We start from the raw sequence: 13,980 nt of genomic DNA, 5'->3' as shown, positions 1-13,980 counted from the left end.
CAGGCAACCTTGAGTGCCAGCTATGCTGTGACAGCTGACAGAACCCCAATCTCAAATAGCAGGTCTCCGAATGAACAAGCCAAGGCCATAAAAGCACAGAGGGGTTGGTAATAGATTTCCATGACTAGTGGAGTGGGAGGTGGAAAACAAAGGCCCTGCTGGCATTACTTATGGGAGGAAGCTCACCTCATTTAGAAGACAAAAGACTGCCCACAGCTGTCCTGCTGTCTCAACCAGCGCATTACCCTGGATCCTCTGGCCCGCTCAGTGAAAACCACCTAACTGAGAACCATGTGTGAGAGTGGTCTCAGCAGGGTGAGAGACAGCCAGGCTCTGTACCTTGTACACATAGAGCTCGTGGATATCATCTGAGAGGGTGGTGCCGTCGTCCCGCATCAGGGGTGAGAATGCAAAGCCAAAGAGTTTCTTTTCCCCTTTGTCCTTTGCTGCAATCAGAGCCAAGCATTAGTTGTTTTGCCTCACACTTTGCTTTTTAACAGCAATTCCCTTTTGGCTTATCACCGATGCTCTTTACTTCTTTGTCCCTTACTTTGTTCATTAATTAGGTAGCAACCTGACGGCAAGAATGATGAGAAATGTACTAGACTGAGTTTCCATTCATATCCCAAGGTACATAGGCAACCTAGACTCAAATAGAAACTAAATTGCTAGTCTTGATAAACCAGGGGCTCTTTAAGAAGGAGTTTAATACATACAAAGGAAACCCCCAAAGAGGAATGACACTGGCAATTATCCAGCATCCAGGTCTGACACTACAACAGGCCAACACCAGATCCCATGTTTCTGAATCACTGTCCAAAGGACAGCCTCTGATGATATCCCATCTCTGAGTACACAACTCCTAATTTTCTTCCCCCAATAGTAAGAACTCTCTTACTTCTGTTCCAGAGAGGAAAGAGTTATATTCATATCTTCAAAGGAATGTGGAGAGAAGTCTCACTCACTGGAACAGTGTCTGAACTCGAAGCGCAGGTGGGAGCCCCGGAACCGGTCAATGGGGATGGGCAATTTGATAATTTCTCCCCAGCGAGGACTATTACTGTGGTAGAGGACGAAGGAGTGGTAGGAACTCCTATTCGGCTCTCCTGAACCCAAGCTGATGCAATCCTGGAAGAGAGAAGCAAAGTAAGGTGCCATCTTCCTGGAGGGATCCCTTGGATTTCCGTGTCACTAGGACATTTCATTTTCTCCTTTATGCAGGTCTCATTTTCCTATCAGGCCAAATCTATAAGATGACTTAAATTCAGTACTTTTGGAAACAACTGTCTAGATGGTATAAGGAATGAGCAGTCACAATGCTCCTTGTTTTCCTTGGGGCAGAGGTAACCACACACATTGCTTAAAAAACTTGAGGGAAGCTGAGTGGTGCACCTGAATCACTAAGGTAGGCTCTTCATCCTCATTAAGAAAGGAAACAACGAATTCATAGGAGAAGTCAACCCTATATGGCACTTTCCAGATCAGAAGAATAATTAAATAATAATAAAATTATATTTAAAAAATTAATTAAATAATAATAAAGTGGAGCTTGTTTTCTAATCTTTGGCCTAATGTTGCACTGGCATTTTAGGTTGCCCATGGCTGACTGTCCTTGGATATAAACAAGGTAGACCAGATTTAACTTGACCCCAGTTCCCAAATGTTGCTGTGAAAATCCAGTCCCAGGCCCCCCAGGAAGCTGCGGACAGTACAATCAGGAGCAGCTCCTTGTCCACACAGGGTGGTGTGAACAGCTGACAGCTCTGCTGACCTTAGCATTATTCATACAAACAATGAACATGCCTTAGTCCTTGAGGTGGGTTTTTAAAATGACACACAAATCATTGTTTCTACCACCATTTCAACATTACCCTCCATTTCTTTCTAGGTTTGGGAGATGATTCTGACTAACTTTACCTTTTTCCTTCTGTAAAATATGGACGATCACTCCTGGTCTGCCTACCTCATAAGGCTGTTGTCAACACACAGAAGCAAGGTCTGTAAAAGAGTGATTTGCCTTCTACCAAGTGACATGCAAATAATGCCTTTTTATTTGCCAGGGACTAGACTGAGGGAAAAACTGACATAATGACAGTAGAAAAACAGCACTCCAGGTCTTCTTTTTTAATGAAGAGTGACAGAGGATCCTTGTACTGCACTGGCTGGAAATCATCTTTTAGGGCCTGAGTCTGCTGTTCCTTGCCACATAACTTGGTAACAGCAAGTGGGTACCTAAGTTCCACTCTTTACTAAAGGGAAAATATAACTTTCTGTATTAGCTCAAGGAACAAAAAGCGTGGGACCTAATAACAGTTACCAAAACTAGGCAGCTCGATGCTAGACAGGTGGCTGAAAAAGTAACATGTAGGACAGAACTAGAGGGAATAGGTCTAAATTAGAACAGAAAGGATTCAGGTCAGACACTAGGAAGAATTTCTAAAAAGGCTGTATGACACTGCAAGTCATTATCAGAGCATACTGCAGAGTTTCCTTGAAGAAAAGCTAAGGCGGAGAAGAATGCATATGGGGTGATTTGAGTTCAGCTCTTCCTGAAGAGGATGGGTCTCTGGACAAAGTCCACAGAAGCACTAAAATTATTACAGGATTAGCCTCCATTCCAAACTGACTGGCAAACTTTACCTTCAAGATTTCTCCATCTGCGTAAAGCACATACATGGTCACTTCAATATTCTTCTGTACACTCTTTCCCCCTCTCTCGAAGTCCCCCTTCTCCAGGGTTAGGTACAGGTCATTGCGGATATCACCTGTGGGGAAAGAAATATCATGTCTTCATGACCGCAGAAGCCACTCTGCCCCATGCGCATGGAGGACAAGGCTAGCATCTGGATCCTCCAGGGTTCAGGTGGGTGCTCAGGGCATTCCAAGCTTGGTTAATAACAATGGACATTCTACCAATATCAGTGCAGCAGTACTCAGGTTGGTTAGTCATGTGCTCTCTAAGTCTGAATCTTAAAGGTGTTCACCACAGCTTGTCTAGGGTGGGAAAAGGCAGACTGCAGGTGCCTGCTCAGTCTCTCTCCCCTCCAGGAGAATAGCTGTAATCTAAGCCCCCCAGAGAGGAAAGATTTTAGAATCAACAAGAATAACACTTATTTTAATCATGTCTATGTCGTAACTACTAATTCCTTCTCCTTTCCCTCAAAAAAAAAAAAAAAAAAAAAAAAGTCGTTTCTCTTTTTTTTTCTTGGTTTTCTTTTTGCAACCCTCAATCCTTCTGAGTCTGACTAGAGGATAAACTACTTCTTCCTTCTGGAGGCTTACCTCCAAATCCCATTCCCTGCTGGAGTGTCAGGCAGAGGTCACTGGACTGTCAGTTTTTCTTCTTTTTGTAGCAAGTGCTCTGGGAGCAGATGACTCTCCAAAAGCACAGGTGCCAAAGGACTGGGGCGACAGTCTGTTGTGCTCTTGTTGCTTCTGCCTGCTCTGACTCTAGCCCATGCAGCCCATACCTGCTGCTTGAGACTGGGCAGCAGTAGCTCAAACTGCAAGTCTGAAATGACCTAAGTCTCAAATGCCTTTTTTTAGGGGGGATGGAATTGTCTGTTCATGCATAAAAGGAGCTTATTTAGGCTGCTCTAAGCTTCTAAACCCATAAAATGACGAATTTTACTCAACACAAACTAAAGAAGGGCTTTTGACTTTCAAAAAAATAGTAAAGGCTGTGGGAAAAAAAATCTTCAAAGGAAGAAAATGACAAAGGAAACCAGGTAAGGCCAAAGTGAAGATGTGTTAGCAGCCTGAAGAAATCAACTAAAAGTTAATGGAACAATTAATTAACTTGCAAAGCAAGCCAATTCAGAAGCCAGAAATTTTTTCTCCTTCAGTTTTTAGAAAAACTGGCACAACTAAATCTGTTCATTACTTGGAATCACAATGACATAAGTCTTTGTTTTTGGTTAGCAACTGAGCTTTCTGGTTTGGTCAGATACATGATGACTGACGGCTCCTTTTCTGCACTGCCCACCTCTCTAACTGTGGAAGTGTCCGAGTGTCTCTTACACGTGAAACAGTGATAGACCAGGACTGGCATCTATCTTGGGCTTTGGGGGTCTTCATGACCAGACCTTCTATTCTTCAGGTCGCCTTCCTACCATAGGAGTGCAATCATGGTTATTTGGTCACATAATACTCTCAAAGCACTTTGACCCAAGTGGGGAAGAGCAGTCCCTGAGAAACAATTATTCTCTGACAGCGCAGAGAACTTTCTCTAATGCGTGAAAGCTATTTCCCCAAACAAATAGCCCTGAGGCTACCATGAAGGGAACAGGAAAATGTGTTCTTGAAAATCACACACAAATGCAACTGCTGGGTAGGTGGGACAGACTTCAGGGTGTCCATCCTTGCAGTCCATATAGACTTTCCTCCTGGGTTGAGCAGAACCTCTACTTTGAATTCTGATGAGTTTGACACTTTAATCTTCCTCTTTTTGGACATCCCTGCTTGGGCCCTCCTAGCAAGTCATTAAAATAGCACTCAGGTGTGTAGGTAGGGTGGGGAAGACTAGCAGAAGGAGAAGGAAAACTCAAATTCATCAGTTTGCTACCGTCAGGACAGAGGCTGAATAAAATCAGCCCTGAAAGTAAAATTCAAAATTAACTGGGAACTTTACTATGGGTTATTGCCATTATAATGGGATAAATCAGAGTTGGTTACACCTTAAATTTTTAACAACTGGAACAGACATCTCAGAGCTTTCTCCTGATAAAAGCCTTTTAGTTACACATTAGCTTTTCTATGAAATTTAAGTAATTATTCAATTTCTAGGACAATTTGGCATAAAGTGAATAGTCTAGAGACTTTTAATATCTAAAGAATAGGTGCTTTGTTTAAAATCACCGTGGTATAAATCAGCACTCTCTGGCAGTTATTCTCAAGATAATTCACGTGACTTTTAAAAGCAGATGTTGGCTACCAGGAATAGTAGTCTGGCTTGTACAAACATATAAATTTCTGTGGCTCTATACAAAAGTTAACCATATTATAATAAGTATGTCCTTAAATGGCACATTTCAAACTTTTCCTAGCAATATATGATATAAAATACTAATACTAAATTGGGTATTGTCTTGGAGATTGATAATGACAGAATTTGGTCTGTTTTGGTTTTATAGAGTGAGCTCATAGCTTCTGGGCAGCTCCTCCAGGGTATTTTAAACCAAAATGCCAATTTCAAATGGAAGGACTGAGCTAGATATTCCTACAGTTTTCACTCTTTTAAAATTTTCTATTTAAACAGAATGCTTTGGTGATCGTTTAGCTGAGAAAATTTATAAGTACAAGCAACTGTACCTTCTGGGTTACACACTGAAGCAGCTAGATTTCATCAGATCTTTGCTCTTTATTTAGAGAACAGACCTGCCTAGACCAACGTTGTTCTCAGTCAGAATAGGTATCAGGCTGCCTTACGGGTTGCAATTTTGCAAATTATGGCCTCAGTTTTGAAAGCAGCACTTTTTAATAGTTAATGGTGCTGGGGCCTTCTTGTCAAAAGCTCTCTGGAGGATCATTTAAATTGAGCTCTCCACTAATTCTCAAGGAACTAGAAGAAACAAATGTGAAAAGCTCCAGAATGTAATGACCCAGGCCTACCTTACACAGAGCTTCCCAGGGTCCCTGCTCTTCAGCTATCCTTATCCTTATTGTATGTTACATGTTCGCAAAGCCTACAAGTGGAATCATGCCTCTGGGTTAAGGTACTGTCTCCAGGAGGCTCATGTAAACTTTAGCACCAATGGCCAAGAAATATTACCAAGAGAGGGATGAGGACAGGCACCTTATCATGAGAATGGGAAAGAGAAGTCCTGAACAGTGGTTTCTGTGGTTAGTCTGAAGACCATTGCCTGGCTGACTGTGTTTGAATCACGTAGGGAGCTTGTTAAAATTAGATTTCTAATATTCACCCTTTGAGATTCTAGTGGGTCTTGGGTGGGCTTGTGTACTTGTATTTTAAAAAAATCATCAGGTAATTCTGATGCTCTCCAGGGTTTAACATCAGGGGACTATAAAGTGGGGGTCTGCTGGGAAGATACTAGTGAAGTCTGGCTGAGCGTGGGGGACTGGGCACCTCTTAGGCAGCATGGAGGAATGCTGGGACGGGTATGGAAGGGGGAGGCTTTTCCACGGGGACTGGGAGTGTGTATTGTTGAGGGCAGCCCTGACTCCATTTGTTAGGTGTCCTCTGCTTCCTAAGGTTGGCAGAGCCTCTAACAGCATCAGCAATGCCTTACATCTCTGAATGCTTAGTGCTCAGTTGACATGCAACAGAGTTTCTTGAATGGGAAGATGAATGAATGAGGTTGTTCTTGTAAGAGGGCTTCAGAATAAATAATCTTTGTCCCTTTCACAGTTTCACACAGCAGCCAGTGACAGCTGTTGGTATAGCTGCATGTCAGAGAACTAGGGACTTAAGAGTAGGCAGAGGTTGGCAAACTTTTTCTCTAAGAGGTCAGATAGTAAGTATCTTAGGCTTTGTAGGTCACATAGGTCTCTGTCACATGTTCTTTGTTTTCATAACCCTTTCAAAATGTAAAAAACCATTCTTAGCTGGTAGGTAGTACAAAAACAGGCTGCTGGATTTGGCCTATGGGCTATAGTTTGCTGATACCTGAATTGGAGTGTTCAAGTGTCAAGAGCAGCATCACTACGCTGCAACTACACATCAAAAATCCAGATTCCTAGAAGTCTACAATAAACAGCTGCTGGGAAGGAGCAAGGTAATGAACTTGAGGCCACCTTATTACGTCAGGGATTGGCGTGAAACATTCTGGGGTCCTTAGAGAGTGATAGGTCTTAGAAGGAAACAGTGCTTTTCAGCCACCAGTAATCTCAGAGGGCTGGGGAGCACTGTGACAGAGCTGCATCCAGCAGAGAGAAAAGTGCATGCTTCAGTGGCCAGGTCTCATCATCCAAAGACCTGAATCCTAGCATGACTTTGGAGAAACAGCTCAAAACGTGTTTGTAGGTCTCTTCTGAAAGCAGTCTCCATAGAGGTTTCAGAATCTTCAAGGTCCAGCTCAGGCACCAGAGCATCTGTTAGCAAGATAATCTCTTGCCAGACACTCCCAGCCTTACTTGAAGTTTTGGGGCCACATAGTTCCAGCTTGTGTAGAATTCTATGCCAGGAGAAATGGTCCAGGACAGCCTACACAGGTTTGGGCACTAAGTCTTTTATTAAATAAATAAATAAATAAATAAATAAATAAATAAATAAATATGGCTGCGTTGGGTCTTCATTGCTGCGTGTGGGCTTTCTCTAGTTGTGGTGAGTGGGGACTACTCTTCGTTGCGGTGTGCAGGCTTCTCATTGCGGTGGCTTCTCTTGTTGTGGAGCACGGGCTTCAGTAGTTGCAGCTCGCGGGCTTCAGTAGTTGTGGTTCGCAGGCTCTAGAGTGCAGGCTCAGTAGCTGTGGAGCACGGGCTCAGCTGCTCCGTGGCATGTGGGATCTTCCCGGACCAGGGCTCGAACCCGTGTCCCCTGCACTGGCAGGCGGATTCTAAACCACTGTGCCACCAGGGAAGTCCCTGGGCACTAAGACTTGCTTGGATTCTTTATGATACTCATGTTCCTTCTGTATAAATTACTCACACCACATGTGTGGAGGCTCTAGGTTCAAGGATAACAGTATTAAATACTACATTATTTAGACCTTGTCTAATTCTAGATAGGATTAGGAAGAGCTTCTGTGGATAGTGCTTTCTTTCCCTTAAGACCATGTAAAACTAGAACTAACTTTCTCCCAGCAGACACAGCAGCCTGCTTGGGATGGTGCCAATTCTGTCTCTTGGCAGAATAGGAGTCTCCTGACAGCATTCATGGAGATGTGGAGATGTTAACTACCATTTAATATGGATACTTTCAGACCACATGACCAATGCTTTATGTTGTAGTAATTCTTATTCTGAGGAAGAGACTAAAAAAAGACTCTCGGGAGGATTTCTTTAGTATCCAGGAAAGACAGGTTCCTTATTTTTCTAACCATGTCTTCAGTGTCAACACTTCTGGTTTCTTTTGCTACAAAGTCAGTGATGTTCTCTGCTCTAACAGGATGACAGGAATGGGCATAGTGTGACATCACTGTGTACAATTATTCCTTTCTTGGATCAGGGATGTGATGATCTTCCAACCTGTTGTGGGATCAGATGTGATTATTCCTAAACCCTCCCTTAGAGATACTGCCAAAGCTTCATTTGACACTCAGACTGACCACAGTCCTATGAATCTACTTGTGGTAAATACTTTCATCACTCTGCTGAGAAGAGCTTTTCTTTCAAAAGTCGCGTCTCTTTCAAAAGTCATGAGATGTGTCCAGCAGAGCTGAAAAGAGCAGCTTTCTGCCTTTCTGATTCTTTGTAGCTTGGGATAAGCGCTACTCATTTTCTTTTCAATGGGAGTAGCTCATCCGTCTCATAAAAATCCTTTCCTGTATCTATTCACCTAGGGCTTTTTAAGGTTTTCTAAACATTCCAACATGTCCTTAGTTTTCTCTGATCTTAATGAACACCCTAAGTAATACACAGTCTCTAGGCTGGGCTGGTAGCTTCTCTCATGTCTTGTCAGTTATCCCAAAAGGTGAGGCTGATGAAGGATTAATAATGTAAATGACAACCCACCCCAGTATTGCAACATAACATTCCCATGAAACAAATGAAGATGGAAACAAAGCAGGCAAAAGCAGACAGGACACACAAAAGCAGGAACTTACACCCAACTATCTTCACCTCTGCACCAGAAAGAAAGGGGCAAGAATGAGGGGACAGCACAGAGAGAAACAAGAACAATTAAGACAAACAGGAAAAGAGAAAAAAAAACATCACTTGCAGGTTGGTGATGAAGCATGCACTTTTTATCAGGGGTCAAAGCAAAGGACAGAGTGTATTTTTGAGCACAAGGGCAAGAGTCAGGGGGCCCCCTAGAGGGCTGCCATGCCAGCATAGCTGCCTTCTAAATTAGGGCAAGGTCAGGGCAACCCAGAGAGGAGCTTGTGCCAGGTCTGACTCAGGGAAGGGCAAAGCATCCCTAAAGCAGAGTACTCTCTAGGGCATAGTTCTCAAAGGGGGTCCGCAACCAGCAGCATCACCGTCACTTGAGAGCCTGTGAGGGATACAAATTCTCAGGTCCCACCCCAATCCTACCGTCTCAGAAACTCTTGGGTTAGGCTTAGCAATCTGTTTTTCCAAGCACTGCAGGTGATTCTGATACATACTAAAGTTAGAGAACTACTGCTTTAGGAAAAACTTGGCCATCAGCTAGAACATACTAAATCAAAGGGCAGATTTCTTCTGACAAGTGAGAAGCTCATTTAACTAACATGAAACTTGGCCCATAACGCCCACAGTAAATGATAACCTTAAAAATTCAAGGTTTAGAAAACAAGTTAAAATATTTATTTCCCACAGAGGCATGACAGAGCTCTGTATTCCTACTGACTCCAGGGAACAGACTCTCCAGGAAAGCTAACAGTTAGAGAACTGCACAGAAGCTGGTGGCACATCTCTGCTGGCTTAGATGTGGCCTGGAGAAGGGTACAGACCATTCTTGAGCAAGTGGTTTTAAATCATTCCTTTCAGTTTACAGTCTTTTGGCAGACAGTTTTCTTTAAAGTTTTATTTTGGCTAATGCTGACAAGTCAGTCACAGAAAACAATGTTGACTTCAACATTCACCTCATTCACCTGAAACACCTGCCCTGCCCCAATATTTCCTCTCCAGTTTCTTGAAAAAAATCTAAGAAAGGAGTAAAAGTGTGCTATAGAGTTATTAGCTTTCGTACGCAACTAAAATGAGTTTGGAGGGAAGGAGGAAATACCCATAGAAATATGGTGATAAACCAACAAAAGTCTGTTAAGTGCTCAGTTTCAAAGTAAGGTTTAAATTCCCGTATATGTTTATTCTTCTATAATCTTGGTTGACGTTTCCTGGGTTGATGTGCCTTCTCTGTGACCTCCCAGAACACCAGCAATGGCAGTCTTGCCTCCTGCTCAGCACTGTGGGTCATGAGCACAGCTGGATGGCTGTGTAGTCAGGGCCTCAGCTGTGGCAAAGAGTAGGATTAATAATGTAAATGACACCCCACCCCAGTATTGTTCACCCCAGTGTGAACATCTCCTGTTCACACCAGTCACATGGTGTACGTGTACACACTCATGGAAAGCAATAGGAGACCATCAGAAAGACCTTTTTCGAAATGGTATGTTAGATACTGCTGTGGTTAGAACTTGTCTAAATGCTGAAACTCAGAGCTGAAAGCTCTCTCAGTATGCTTTGACAAGGACCTATCTGGGCCATCTGACAAAAAGGACCTCTCCAAATGAGTATCTGGTGGTTTCTGCCAAATGCTGGTAGTTTCAAAATAAGAACCACAGTATATGAATAATTCTAATTTTCCCATTTACTCTAATTTCTCAGACTTAAGTGTTGAAATGCTCACAGTTACTAACATAATTTATTTCCTTGTTCATTTCCCATATGACCATGCATCAAGAAGTCGCAACCTCTTTTAACTCGGTCACACCAGGACCATGAGGGCTGAGGGATTGCTGCAGCCCAGGTACAATATTTCCACAGGTGATGAGTGGACCAGCTGCAGGAGGAGGGGTGACCTCACTTAGGGACTTCTTGCCACAGACATGGTTTCCCAAGACAGGTTGACCACAATTTAAGACACTGCTGCACACTTTTCCTGCTGCTCCAGCAGGACCTTCAGGGCTTGCCCTATCCTCTTGCCCAAGGATGGCAAACCTACTCTGATGATATCTTGGGGTGCATTAAGAGGGCTGTCAGTTGTTAGTGCACAGTCCTGAGAGTGGCTATCTATGCAAAAAAATTCTTTCCTCAGGGGGAAGAAAGGTAAAGGAGAGGATAGATGCATAAAGGACTGCTTCCTGCCTGTGAATCAATCCTTACTTTCAGCTCCAGCACTCAGTACTTCAAGGGCAGACAACCCAGCGAAGAGCACACTCGCAGCCCCAGTTTGGACATCCCAGGATTGCCGGTGTCTCTGCCTTATAGGGCAAATCATATGATGATCTCTTAGCTGCCCAAAGGAGGGAAAGTCCCCTTAAACTCAGCTTGCCTCGCCAATGATACTGATACTGCTTATTTCCATGGTCATGTCTAACATTCTCAGAAATCCTTTATAAACCTGTGTGCCAATGATACAGAGATGCAGAGTGCTCCACAGAAAAATCTCTTTCCATAGATGAGGTTTGGATACTGCAACTCCAGAAATTAAAGTTTGCTTAAAAATTTTTGACTGAAGCTTGCTCCTTTCTAGTCTCTGCTCACTTTGTTTTGATTCTGTGACTGTGTGAAGGCTAAGAGGAAGGAAATGTCCAAATCTCAGACAAACAAGTTCTTAAAAGAGAGAAAGAACTTTAAGTACATCTTTTAGAATATATGACTCTACATCATGAGCCCAGATACCTAATTAAAATAAGATCACCAGAACAATTTTGGTAACCACTAACTATTTCTTCAGTGACATGTTGCCAAGAGGTCAGGGACTATGCCTGGGCTCTTCTTTTCCTGATTACCAGGGCCATAGAGGGCTGAGGAACGTGTGGGGAAAGGATGGGAGAAACATCCTGTGGAGGACATCACCTCTACAATAGTCAGATGGGGGCCTTTCATAAGCATGAAGTCTCCTAAGTATTTAAAGATAAACACAGAATTGATTAGGAATTGATTAAATGGCCTAGGACTCCCATACAAAAGACCCTCCTGTGTGCATGAGCAGGAGACGAAGGCTGTCACAGCAGCTTGTTCTGCATTCACAGTGTCTATGGAGAGAGAACGAAGGCAACAGAAAACAAGTCTGGGCATAATGTGGGAAGTTGGAGGGCAGCTGGAATCCATCACACAGGCCTTCTCTATACTCAGGCCATACTCTCCTCTGGGTATGTGCTGGCAAATATTTCCACCAAGAGGATTTTACAGCACCAGGAGGAACTCCAAATAGGTGATATTTAGAGTGGTCACAATCAGTTTAGTCTAGCCTGGCTTGGCTCTTTTAAACAAAGGCAAATAAACTTTCAGCAGAACATTAAAACTCAGGGAGGGTGGGAGGGAGACGCAAGAGGGAGGAGATATGGGGATATATATATATGTATAGCTGATTCACTTTGTTATAAAGCAGAAACTAACACACCATTATAAAGCAATTCTACTCCAATAAAGATGTTAAAAAAATAAAATAAAATAAAATCACATCACTGAAAAAAAAAAAACCTCATTGGAAAAGGTAGGGCTACTCCTCCCATAATTCATCCAGACAAACAGCAATTTGCTTGTTCTCCTTTCCCTCTCTTTGTTCCCATCTTCTCTGGTTATCAGACCACCTGCCATCCATCGGAGCCATGCCTCTACCCTTCCCTCACTCCCTACAGCCCCCTTGGTTCTGATGGCCTGTTTGGATCCACTTCTCTAGCTTGGCCTGCATCCCCCTGACCAGGAAGCATGAACTTGAGATTGACCTGCTGGAACCACACTTGAGAGTCAATGCATTCCCACTTTCTGCCCTGGCTCTCCATCAGGAATTAGATGAAAGGAGTTAGACAATTTCTGAGAAACTGGCCAGATAGTACTATTCACAGTGCCTAACTTATACCATTCGCCTGACCCATTTTTCTTATACATTATGGTATTTTCATTATGATTCATTTTTCTGATACAAATATATCTGCTATTCCTACATGAACTGGGATTCATTGACACTACAGGCACTATTTTCCTTAAAGAGGATGTTCCTATGAGGGGATTCTCTTCTAGGAAATGTAATTGAAGAGAAGAGTATAAAAAGGCATCCCCATGAGAAGTTCTGTATTGATTCCTACCATCCGGTCTCCATAGGAGACAAAAAAGTTCATCTGCTGGATTGCTGTGCTGCACTGGTGAACATATGCGGGGGCTTCTGGAAAAGAACAAATGCCAACAAGAGTCAAAGGAGCCACTGGCTGCAGACTGCAGTCAGCAACCTGACTTTGGCTGTAGAGGCTTTTAATGGCTGCAGGGCTCCTCCACAGCATAGTTCACCACCTGCTCACAAGGGGAGCACTGGACTCAACCCTCCTAACCCTTCTCCCACCCCAGCCCCAAGAAGTTCTGCCTACCTGGCATGATGACATCAGGAAATCCCAATTTTCTTGTAATTGCCAATCCCCTATTAAATACCATAGGATTTTCTCTCCTAATCTGTTCCATGTCTCCACGAAGAAGCTGCAGAGAAATGATAAGACCTGCAAAAACAAAAACATTTTTTAAACTCAGTATCACACTTCTACCCTAGAAAACACAGAGTCACATTTTTTCAGACAAAAATGTGCAAAATTCAGCATTTTTCTTGAGAAAAGTTTTGATGCAGAAAGTATACATTATTCTGAAGAAACATGCTAGAAAGCTAAAAGAATCTAAGTCAAGATAATCTCAAAAATCCAGAGAACTATTCTATTAAACACAAACTGAGGTCTGGGAGATTAAGTTGCCTTCCTCTTTGTTCCCCAGCATCCAGCCCAGGGCCTGACTGGGTCTTAGTGAATATTGAATGAGAGGGTTGATTCACATAAACTGTACGTTTAGGAACCCAGAGAACTCTATAGAAACAATGGCAGACTAGAAACAAGTGTAGCCGAAGAAGACCTTGTGTGAGGGTGTCCCACCAGTTGGAAACGACTAAGTTAAGAGATGCTGTGTTTTATGCCAAAGTGCGGGATGCAATTTTCTGGTTCAACCTTGCAATGGCTTGTACAGAGGGCAGCAGAGCAGACATCACATTCTCCCTTCAGGGAACCAATGCACTGCAAGGAAAAGAAGGGATATTTTGTGGGGCTAACTGAGCCTTGCTTCAGACTGTAAGAGTTTCAGATCCTCCAGATGATCCCAGGGGCTTTATTCAGAACGTGGGAGAATGTGCAATGTCCCCTAAAGTGATCTGGCTTTTGCTCATTACTTGTACCTTAGGAGTTT

General features: G+C 43.1%; 1 protein-coding gene across 6 annotated transcripts in view; it reads right to left on the bottom strand.

The window, feature by feature from the left end:
- DOCK3 (dedicator of cytokinesis 3) overlaps window positions 1-13,980 on the bottom strand; it is a 384,123-nt gene that overhangs the window by 82,885 nt on the left and 287,258 nt on the right. For all 6 annotated transcript variants that reach the window (XM_059939761.1, XM_059939763.1, XM_059939762.1 and 3 more), the window contains 4 exons: window positions 13,128-13,253; window positions 2,641-2,765; window positions 966-1,128; window positions 340-446 (listed from right to left, as the gene is read on the bottom strand). In XM_059939761.1, coding sequence (XP_059795744.1) covers window positions 340-446; window positions 966-1,128; window positions 2,641-2,765; window positions 13,128-13,253 — 521 coding nt within the window. The remainder of the gene's footprint in view (window positions 1-339; window positions 447-965; window positions 1,129-2,640; window positions 2,766-13,127; window positions 13,254-13,980) is intronic.

The sequence above is a fragment of the Balaenoptera ricei genome, chromosome 11 (genome assembly GCF_028023285.1).
Source record: "Balaenoptera ricei isolate mBalRic1 chromosome 11, mBalRic1.hap2, whole genome shotgun sequence".
NCBI lineage: Eukaryota > Metazoa > Chordata > Mammalia > Artiodactyla > Balaenopteridae > Balaenoptera > Balaenoptera ricei.
The sequence above is the reverse complement of the archived record's forward strand: the minus strand, read 5'-3'. Positions and strand labels throughout refer to the sequence as shown.